At 33.4% G+C, this 10,476-nt stretch overlaps 3 protein-coding genes across 3 annotated transcripts; 2 read left to right on the top strand and 1 right to left on the bottom strand.

Moving 5' to 3' along the window:
* Nucleotides 1–217: 217 nt before the first annotated feature.
* Nucleotides 218–1,105, top strand: LOC125419106 (late embryogenesis abundant protein 18). Its single transcript, XM_048464294.2, has 2 exons — nt 218–376; nt 714–1,105. Exons 1-2 carry the CDS (start codon nt 290–292, stop codon nt 945–947), a joined length of 321 nt encoding a protein of 106 aa, XP_048320251.1. The 5' UTR covers nt 218–289; the 3' UTR covers nt 948–1,105.
* A 1,573-nt stretch (nt 1,106–2,678) lies between these two features.
* LOC107403594 (late embryogenesis abundant protein 6) lies at nt 2,679–3,450 on the top strand. Its single transcript, XM_016010505.4, has 2 exons — nt 2,679–2,845; nt 2,947–3,450. The coding sequence occupies exons 1-2, from the start codon at nt 2,759–2,761 to the stop codon at nt 3,211–3,213; spliced, it is 354 nt and encodes a 117-aa protein (XP_015865991.3). The 5' UTR covers nt 2,679–2,758; the 3' UTR covers nt 3,214–3,450.
* Nucleotides 3,451–3,678: 228 nt separating this feature from the next.
* Nucleotides 3,679–9,473, bottom strand: LOC107403593 (uncharacterized). The gene is made up of 2 exons (XM_016010503.4): nt 8,917–9,473; nt 3,679–4,353 (listed from the first exon to the last, which is right to left on the bottom strand). Exons 1-2 carry the CDS (start codon nt 9,160–9,162, stop codon nt 4,120–4,122), a joined length of 480 nt encoding a protein of 159 aa, XP_015865989.3. The 5' UTR covers nt 9,163–9,473; the 3' UTR covers nt 3,679–4,119.
* Between the last annotated feature and the right edge of the window lie 1,003 nt (nt 9,474–10,476).

Here is a 10,476-nt window from a genome sequence, read left to right as displayed (position 1 = left end):
ATTTAATTGAATATAATTTTTTTAAGAATTATTAATTAAAAGTTTTGCAGTACTAATGTGGATAAACTCAAACCTTCCCATAGTGGCCTAACAAGAGGACATGCATGTTCACGCCACGTGGCTAGTGACGCGGTGTGTCTAAGTCGGTCCAAGAAATATTGAACATCGCATATAAGTTGATGCCAAAATCAATAATCCAATATATACAACTTGATTTGTTATCGGGATATCAAACTTTTTTTTTTTTTTTTTCTTGTATTTGAGTTTGTCTCAGGGAGGAGAAAAAGAGATGCAGTCTGCTAAGGAGAAGCTCAGCAACATGGCCAGTTCTGCCAAGGAGCACCTAAACATCTTCAAAGCCAAAGCTCAAGAGAAGGTATATATATATATATATATACATATATATATATATACACACCTATATATACACTGTTTATATATACATAGAAGAAATTCTCCCGTAAAGAAATTCTGGTCAAAAATGTATCTAGGATTTTCGAATCGCCCAGTCCATTTTTTGGTGCATATTTGCATCCTGTTATTAATAATAGAAATAAGATGCAAATGAGCACCAAAAAATTGACTAGTCTTGTAGAAAAATATATATATATACACACACACACACATACACACACACACACACATATATATATATATATATATATATATATATGTAAGTTTGAAATAAAATATAATTAAAATACTTGGTGCAGGGAGAGAAAGCAACAGCAAGTACAGAAGAAGAGAAGAAGATAGCAGAGGAGGAAAGAAAAGCTAAAGAGGCAGAAGCAAAAAGGGATCTGCACGAGGCCAAAGCCGGGCACGCAGCAGACAAGAATTTCCATACCCACAGGCCACATAATGACCATCATGACCCTCCTTTATCTGGCTCTACACTTCCCACATACCCTCTAGGAGGCCATCGACCAGGACACAAATATCCCTAGCTAGCTCTATATATACCTGGTCTTTTTAATCTATATAAGTCTTTGCATTTCTAGTTTGTCGCTGAGGTTAATTGTCTTTTTCTTTTTTTGGGAGGTTTTGTAATGTAAATAAGTTTGCGCTAATAAGGAAATTAATTACAAGGACTGTTGTGAATTAAGAGGCTATGAACTTCCTGCTTTTCAAGGACTGACCGACAGTTCAATAAACATCAACCAATTCAATAAAACAGTGAAAGCATAACATTTTGCTACATGAGGCATGAATTTCTAACAAATGTTATAGAAGCTCTTGTTTTGAATGTTGATCAGGAAACTCTACCTTTAAAGACATATTGAATGATTCAACATGGAAAATATAATAGGTGATATTCCCACCAATTAGTTTATTATTGAATTTATTTTTGGCCGCTATAGGCAATTTAGATGATAATGATCATTAATGTAAGTTTTTTATATTATAAATTAGTCATTAATTTTAATTTTTTATATTATAAATTTGTCTATAAATATTACTTATCTATAAAATAAAATAAAAACAGTTTAAATAATAAATGATCGTTAATATACATATCAATTTACTAATTTTACTTCGTTGGACAAGTTAGATGGTACTGTTCATTAAAGTAATAATCATATCTCACATTTTGGAATTCGATCTGCAATTAAATTGTCATTCCGTCTCCAAATTAACATTTGTCCAAACAAATCTCTGTGAGAGTCAAATAGTTCCCGAGTTGAAATCCTTCACCCAAATAATAATAATTATAATAATAATGATAATAATAGTAATAATAAATTCCGTTAATTTCACTTGCACGTACGAGAAATTTACTTCCCAAATCTAATGTCTTATTTATCCATAAAAAAATGTTAAATTCTATACTGATATTATTCTAATAATATGCTACGTTCTGGATTTTTTTTATTTTTAAATATGCTACTTTCTTGATTATTCTACCCTTTACGCTTTTTTTTTTTTAAATTATAATAAATAAGTAGTATCATTTTAAATATATACTAACAAACTAAACTAATAAGAGGTGCTTTTAAAGAATAAAACGAATATTGTTATTGTTATACGTTATTGATAAATATATAGTAGGCATGACATAATAATTTAATTATATTAATATTATTTCCATGTAAATATGTATCTTCAAATTATATAATTAATCATTTTAATTATATTTTATCACCCTAAAAATAATGCTTGATCCTGCAAAATAATCTATATTATTATTATATATGTGGCATATCGATATATCTCGTGGTTATTATTACTTTTATTAGTAGCACGCATTTTCTTTTCTTTTTTTCTTTTTTTTTTTGTGTTAAATGTCAAAATAATATATTATACTTTGCCCCCAAAAAATAATAATAATAATAATAAAAACAAATTTTTTTCAAAAGTTTTTTTTTTTATTTTTTGGGAAAAAACTAATAATAACAGATATGATACGGACAAAACTAGATAAGCTCTGAGCAAACTGCACGAGTCACGTGTCAGATGCCATAACTCTGATTTCAAATTATGAGATTTCCAGAGCTTTGCAGCTCATTCCAAATTCAAATGTGGCAATATATCAAAACTGAAGGACCTGCATGCTGGCCACGTGTTAGCTAACGTGGCATGGTTCCAAGTTCATGGACTTGGTTATTTTTTTTTTTTTTTTTTTTTTTTTTTTTAAGTACATGTATCTTACATACATATATAAAAATTGAACAGTAATCTTAATCTCCCTCCTCAATATCCATTTTGATATTCCATTCAAACAGATAGATTCCAGAAGAAAAAACAGAGAAAAACAGATATGCAATCTGCAAAAGAGAAGCTTAGTAACATGGCCAGTGCTGCCAAAGAGCACCTCAACATCTATAAAGCCAAAGTTGAAGAAAAGGTTCACTTTTATTTCCATGCCTTCCTTTAATTATATATATATTTATATATAGAAGGATATTAGTGCGTGTATATATATACATATGTGTGTGTTTGTTTTAGGTAGAGAAAGCAGGGGCAAGAACAGAGGAGGAGAAGAAGATAGTAGAAGAACGTAAAAAAGCAAAAGAAGCTGAGGCAAAAATGGAGTTGCATGAGGCCAAAGCAAAGCATGCAGCTGAGAAATTAGGAGCCAAGCAATCCCACCTTTATGACCAGGTCCCCCATCGCCATGGTCACCATCCTCTGGGAACATCAAAACCAAAGGTTGGATCCAGTGTTCCAACAACTCCTTTAGGGAAGCACCCTCCGGGAACCTACCAAATGTAGACAGCTGCTAATCATTTTCTCACAGTTTTACTTCTATTTTTAAGTGCTATAATACAGTTTTGATATATATATAACAAGGCATTTACAAGCAAAACACATTTCTGGCAGTCTCTATAAAAATAGGATATACCAATTTGATTGGTATTCTGATATATGCTTGTCCACGATATTCTGGTAGGACCTATCCATCACATCCTGATATTAAAATGATTATATAAATATATATGTAGTTTTGTTCTTCTTGCCTAATTAACACATCGAATTTTTTGGTCGATGTTGCTCTGTGCTTTTTAAACTCTAAAATGTAATGTATATGAGAGAAACATCGTCAGCAGAAGTTCTGCTTGAAGGAGGCAATCCAAGTGAATTTTCAACTTCTACCAGCCAGAGAATTGGGGACTCAAAAGGAACCATTTTCATGTTACTCAAAAATACTTCTCAGCGAGCTAAAACAAGAAAAATAAATAAGTAAATAATGGAATTAGAATATATTCTTATTTATATCATGAGTCCACTAAATTAAATGTTTACATTTAACTATAACAAGCAAAGAGAGCACCAGTTTCCACATAATTCATTTGCAAATGAATCAGTACCAACCAAAATCCACAAGGGAACACCACTTGTGGAAAACCTTTTGTGAGCAACGCTATTGATACAGAATGGGGCAAATGAATCAGTACCAACCAAAATCCTCAATGAAACACCACTGTCGAAAACCCTTTGTGAGCAACGCTAGTGATACAGAATGGGGCTACAGACCACCACAATTCTTACCACCACAAGAGAAAACAGAACACACCAGTGTAGACAAATTCATTAAACTTGCTAGCGCCATAGGACTAAATCATTGAAACCCTAACTACTCATCCACTCATAATCAGATAGTTTTCTTCTAAAATGTCTTCATACCCATTGCAATCTACCATGGTGTTCCACACACTGTTGGATTTTGCCATCCAATGACAGCATCTGACCCTTAACTTTGGCTGGCCTGGCACTGTATTTCACTTCAAACCTTGGCAATTTCCTTTGATTTTCTGTACCGTTAGGTGTTTTAGGCAAGACCTCATCGAGGAACTCATCTGCAACATCTCCATCCTCATCTACCCTGAGTCTCTTTGCATACCATTTCAGACCCTGTACGCAGAAAAGGAACAGAACTATTTCTTCAGCTCTACTCATGGAAACATAACAAAGATCTATACATATGACAAAAGAAATTGCTTCTCCAAATAAACATCGATAAGAACATAAGAAAACATCATGATTGCAAATTGTTAGAACCCAGCGGACCAACAGAAAGGAACCTTTCATTTATCTTGTATTCAATACATATAAACAAATCCATCAAAGTATGTATGCGTGTATTTTACGTATGTATTACTCTTATTGCGTTGCATTATATTTGAGTGCGCAAGTCTTTAATCCTTCAAACCCACTTAAAATTCTGAGTTGATCAAAACAAGTATATTTTCTTATTTAAGGATTGAGGATGCGTACACGCAAAAGAACAAGAACAAGTACAAAGTAGACGTAATCCATTGGCAAGGAAAATTTCAGTAAAATATTTGTCAATGAGTACCTATCTACATTATTATTGGTTTAACCTTGTAAGAAACTGAAATCCAAAAAGCTTTGCAGTATGAAGTGAAGAAAGAACATCAACAGTACAATAACCATGCAACACCCTACTCGACAATCACCACCCGAGATGCAGACCCATGGGCACAAAGGTTACGTATAACAGGCAGATCGGAAAATGCCAATACATTTAGTTGAAGAACACAAGACATAAACTCAACATGAGCAGACTGATCAATTGAAAATGAACTCCAACTACCAAAGCAATTAGATGGATCTTTCATTGCACTAGATTACAAAATTTTCAAAATTTCACCCTGGTCAGCTATCCGATCCAAATTATTGGATCTGTTGTATAAAAAGGAGACTTTGGTTCTTCAACAGCACCGACATTCTCCTTTCTTTCAGTTTTCTGCTTATATTCTTTAATAATTTTCCAGGACATGCACCACAAATAGCAACATAGCCGAAAGTGATCCCACATTCAGACCCTACAATCACCTCTACTCAGTTCTTCAAAGACAGGGTATGGCTCCTATAGGAAAGCGAAGTATACTAAATTCAGAGCATCAGCCTCTCAAGGATTCAATAGCTCTCATACTAATGTTTGGTAGAGGAGAAGAAAATAAGAAGAACAGATACAGATAGTCAACTAACACTCTTTCCTTCCTTCGCTTCACTTCAATCTTTCATTCCCCTTATTTCTCCTCCCAACTACACCTTCAATATATCCACCATCTCAGTAATCAGGCATGATAATAAAGGCTATCTCAACCTAAAATTAGTAAAAGGGTATTCTTCTAACTCAACAAAACATAAGCCAAACGGAATAAATTCAAAGAAAGATAAGGAAAGAGAAAAAAAAAAAAAAAAAAAAAAAAAAAAAAAAAAAAAGAAGAAGAAGAAAAGTAACTGGCTGTGAAGATGTTAGATGACAACGCATTCTAGTTTTGGCCTGGTAAGGGAAGAAACTGATCAAAGAACATGTGAGACCAACACTTAAATCAAGTTCAAATTCACGTGTCAGAAGCAGCAGCAGCAACAGCAAAGGAAGCAGCAAAAGATCTCAGTTCTCGTGGTTGGACTGTCTTATGTTAAAGAATTGAAGACGGATACCTAAAAATCTTCAAAACACATTTTTCCGATCATTTGATATGTAGATCTAGCACTTACTATTTAATATTGTAGTGGAAGAAGCAGCAGTAGCAACATTAAGGAGCAGCAAAAGATCTCAGTTCTTGTAGTTGGATTATCTTATATGTTAAAGAATTGAAAACAGTGAACAACAACAACAATAATAATAATGTGAAGCCAATAAAGCACAGGAAAATTGACACAAATTTTGCAATGTTATCTGTCCTGTTGAGTTACTAAGGGTGTGAAACAATATAGCACCAGAGCCATAAAAGCTAAGTCTTGCTGATTACAAATCATAATTATCTTAAAATAGACAATTCATCACAAGTCACTACTTCACAAGGAAAGGGAAAACTGCAAATTTAGCATTAAAAAACCGGCAACACATAAGTGGAAGCTTCACCCAAAAGTAAACAATCAATTTAATCTTGCTTCTTACACAACAAATGTAAATTTCATACTCTCAGCCAACTTGTCTTGTGGCTCAAAGAACATTTACTCAATTGTTCCATAATTCTTTATACAAATTTTTATTCCTTCAAGTAAAAATGCCAAAAGAAAATTGCAGAATTTCTCAAGTCACAGGTTTGCAGAGTTATTTGCATTGCAAATTTAACATGTTTTTCACTTTTTAGTTTTACTCTTTCTTTCCAACAAATAACAGTTCAAGTATATCTCATGAAATAACAATCCCCTGCCTGAATTGGTTAAGCAGTCCTCTGCATTAGTCAAGCAACAAATCCATTCAGAAAGGAATGACAAGCATCTTCAAGTTACTGAATCCTCAATTCCTCATATGGTCATACCTATCAATGGTAGGCAGCAGGCTATATAGCTAATATTCCCAATATTTCATCCATCCATATTCACCAAATTATGGAACAGCAATAAACACCAAAAATAAAATAAAAAACTTGGGAAAAGGAATCAATTTCTCAAGTAATGAATTGTCATCTGCAGCATTGATTCTCCAAAGTGCAATATCAGTCGTCATTTTCAATTAGCTAATATAGTTAACAACTGATTTCCTAAAGGAAATTGACCCATGTTTATTTTTTAGAATGCCTTTTATTCACGTTCTTATGCAGTTTGTTTATAACCTATGTGTTTCCAGTTTAGCAATTTATTGAATCCACTTTATATCAATGAAGTGCTTACGGTCATAGTTGTTAGTATTGTATACACAATATGATACATATCATTACAGATAGAAAATGATATGCATCTTAAGTATATCCGCTGTGTTGAATACACCATATGTTTCATAACAAAAAATCTGATTCGCTGATATGTACAATACTAATGAGATATTATGTAAAATTGTCTAAGTTTAGGGGAAATATGTGTTATTTTTATAAAGAATAACAAGTGTAGATTTATTGACATCAAAGAATGCAGATTATAATGCCATCGAAGATGAAACTAAGGATTAAAAAATGAAATTTTAATCATTTAGAAAGTTTATGGAACTTTTTATATGACTGAATAATGATGTTCATAGTTTACCATATTGACGCTTTTACCTATGTGTAAGATGTATATCATAAAAGGACTGGGAAAGGGATTTTTTGGGAACACCATAAACAGCTATAACCATACATGGCCAATATGCACAGATAAATATATAATTTTAAACATATTATGGTTAAAATGCATATCATACATTACACGATATGTCACAATACATGATACACATTTTACACGTTACAATACAGATTTTGACAACTAGGCTTACAGTCATTAAATGCAACATCTCTTCCGAACAATCAATTCAAAAATTTTCCAGTTTACTTTGCAGGATAATGAAACTCAACTTAACAGGTACAGGTTTGATTGATCACAGACCAGAGATTTAGATTTATTATTGAGAGAGAGAGAGAGAGAGAGAGAGAGAGAGAGAGAGTGATCTTGACACTTAATAGTTAGGAGACTATAGGAACCATGCTCATGATGCTCATGAAAGGATCAAGACACAACCCAACATTTGTAAGGGGTAGGATCCCTGCTTCGGATATAAATGAAACCAAAGAATTCTAATGCCTCCCTACATCCCCATTTTTCTTCAGGGAACTAGAATTGCTTAATCATCTAAAAGAGAAGAATAATGTGATAGAACTTTTGAGAACCTTGGAAGAATAACTTAGCTAAACAAGACTTACATAAGACCCAAGAAGGTTAAAGAATGCAAAAAATTAAACCTATATGGAATCATTAAGAAAAAAAAGACTACATTTTTGTTCTCTTTTGCAAGGGAGAGCCAATCACGAATAACAAGATACACCAGACAAAAAAAAAGGGAAAACTATTACGAGAAAATCTAAGTTCAATTTTCTTTTTTATTTTCTTCTTTTTACATCTTACAAGTTTAAGAAATCCGCTAAAATTGAGTTCCTCAATTTAAAATCCAAACACAACTAGTTTGATCTCTTTATTCCCCATTCATTTGACTTAACTAGGAGGTGTTTTCCAGTAAGAAAAGATTACATTTACAAAACCATTTTTTTTGGAAAAAAAAAAAAAAAAAAAAAGTTTAGCAAATTAGGAAGAACTAAATAAGCTCAACAGAAAAGACTAAAACACTCATTCATGACTGAAAATAAAAAATAAAAAAAAGTGGTAAAATTACTTGGTTCTTGTATTCAACTATCCCATTAGACTCCAAGAAAAAGTGACTTTATTTCCCACAATTTATTGAAAATCTAAATCATATAACCAACATGAGCTAAAAGCACCACTAAATTGAAGAGCTGCACAAGTAGGGAAAAAAATAAAAAAAATAAAAAATAAAAAAAAAACGTGGAGAGCACTTGTTAAATGCCATAACAACAAAACCCAAATCACAGACTCGCAAGCTTTATACTGAAAAAAACCAACACTTGGGTTTTCTTCCAAATTTAATTGGCCATTAAAACAAAACAGAAAAAACAATTAAAAAAAAAGGAAAATGAAAGAAATAAAAAGAAGATAGAAATAGCAACAAACCTGGACACCGCCATGGCCAGAATCACAAGGAACAAGAACGGGACCGGACTGAGGTCGGTCAACGGCGACATGAACCGGAACGCTGAACCCTCTACGGGGCAACCCAGTAGATTGCATGTGGACCGGATTCCGACTGTGGGAAGCAGTGAGATCATCGATGTTATCATCGTCCTCTCCATCTCTGACATCGTGAGCATCGTCCCGAACAAACCCTAGAAACCCTGCTATCCTCCTGAACAACCCCATTCCCAATCCCCCCACCACCACCACAACAACAACAACAAAAACCAAGAGATCGCCGACGACACCTTATTGAAGTCGGCGATAAAACCGTTTTCCACTTGGTGTTTTTCTAATTTTATTTTATTTCTTTTAGTAGTTTATTTTGGTGGGTAAAGTTTTATAGTTGGTTGAAAATTTGAAAATTGCCAAACCCTTTGGCTTTGATTATATGCTCCTTTTCGATGTACTTTCTTCTTCTTCTTCTTCCTTGCTTTTTTTGTTTTTTTAGATTTTTTTATGCAGTTTTCTGCGTGTATCTGAGAGTAATTTAATATAATAATACAAATTAATATGATAATGCTCGTACACTATAAGCATGTGCTTTTTTTTTTAACAATTTTTTATTTTTGAAAATCTGCAAAAATCTCTTCCAATAAATGAATGAAATCTAATAAATATTATAAATTTCAATTTTAGATGTATTTTTAAATTGAAATGATAATTGATTTTAAGACATGAAATGAATAAAGTTATTTTTTTTCCCCCTATTTCTTTAGTGAATCATTTCCTTCGTTTGGAAATTTGTAGACGTGAAGATAGGCAGCACTTAGATTTTCTAATGTCACGGACTTGTTTCTTATACCTTCAAGCCGTGCGGCTTTAGTTGCTATTCCGACCCTTTATTGCAACTAAGTAATCTTTTTGCCCACTTAAAAGAGAAAGCTAAGCAAAGAAAGCTAGAGCACAAAGAGAGTTTCGGAGAATGGGAGAATGAAAGTATATTGCTTAAAAGAGAACTTTACAAGTGTAGCTTGGATTCTTGAATCCTTGGATGTTCTTGGATGGTTTGGCCAAATGAGGCATCCACCTATTTATAGGCATACAAAGTCTAATCCTACGGCTATAATTGCTTTAATCCTACGGTGGAGAATGGGTGTCTAGATCCTTCCCACCTCCTTTACAAAAATATCTAAAGAAGCATCTAGAAATGGATATGTACATGGCTTGACCTAGAATTCTCCATAAGGTTCTAGAGAATTCTACACTACTCTAGGTGCTTGGCCCATTGTAAGGCCCAAAATAGACCCAAAATGGAGAGAATGCTCACCAAGTGTTTGATGAAATGCCCCAACCGTGACATTCTCCCCCACCTATGCCGTCGACGTCCTCGTCGAGCTTGTTTCATGGAACCTCTTGATGTGATCTTCAAATTGCCAAAGCGCGGTAGCAGGTTCCCAACTTGCTTCACTCTCGGGTAGTCCTTTCCATTTTACCAAGTACTCATGACTCGGATGGTTATCCCTTCCACAAACTACTCGATCAGCTAAGATGCTCTCC

Source organism: Ziziphus jujuba, chromosome 6 (assembly GCF_031755915.1).
Source record: "Ziziphus jujuba cultivar Dongzao chromosome 6, ASM3175591v1".
Lineage (NCBI taxonomy): Eukaryota > Viridiplantae > Streptophyta > Magnoliopsida > Rosales > Rhamnaceae > Ziziphus > Ziziphus jujuba.
Note: the sequence above shows the minus strand (reverse complement) of the source record. Positions and strands in the feature narration are given on the sequence as shown.

What these genes read in the sequence shown, in the direction of transcription:
- LOC125419106 (XM_048464294.2), top strand. Translation starts at nt 290, where the DNA reads ATGCAGTCTGCTAAGGAGAAGCTCAGCAACATGGCCAGTTCTGCCAAG. An exon ending in AAGCCAAAGCTCAAGAGAAG is followed by an intron (nt 377 to 713) that starts GTATATATATAT and finishes TACTTGGTGCAG; the next exon opens with GGAGAGAAAGCAACAGCAAG.
- LOC107403594 (XM_016010505.4), top strand. Translation starts at nt 2,759, where the DNA reads ATGCAATCTGCAAAAGAGAAGCTTAGTAACATGGCCAGTGCTGCCAAA. An exon ending in AAGCCAAAGTTGAAGAAAAG is followed by an intron (nt 2,846 to 2,946) that starts GTTCACTTTTAT and finishes TGTTTGTTTTAG; the next exon opens with GTAGAGAAAGCAGGGGCAAG.
- LOC107403593 (XM_016010503.4), bottom strand. Translation starts at nt 9,162, where the DNA reads ATGGGGTTGTTCAGGAGGATAGCAGGGTTTCTAGGGTTTGTTCGGGAC. An exon ending in CTGGCCATGGCGGTGTCCAG is followed by an intron (nt 4,354 to 8,916) that starts GTTTGTTGCTAT and finishes TTCTGCGTACAG; the next exon opens with GGTCTGAAATGGTATGCAAA.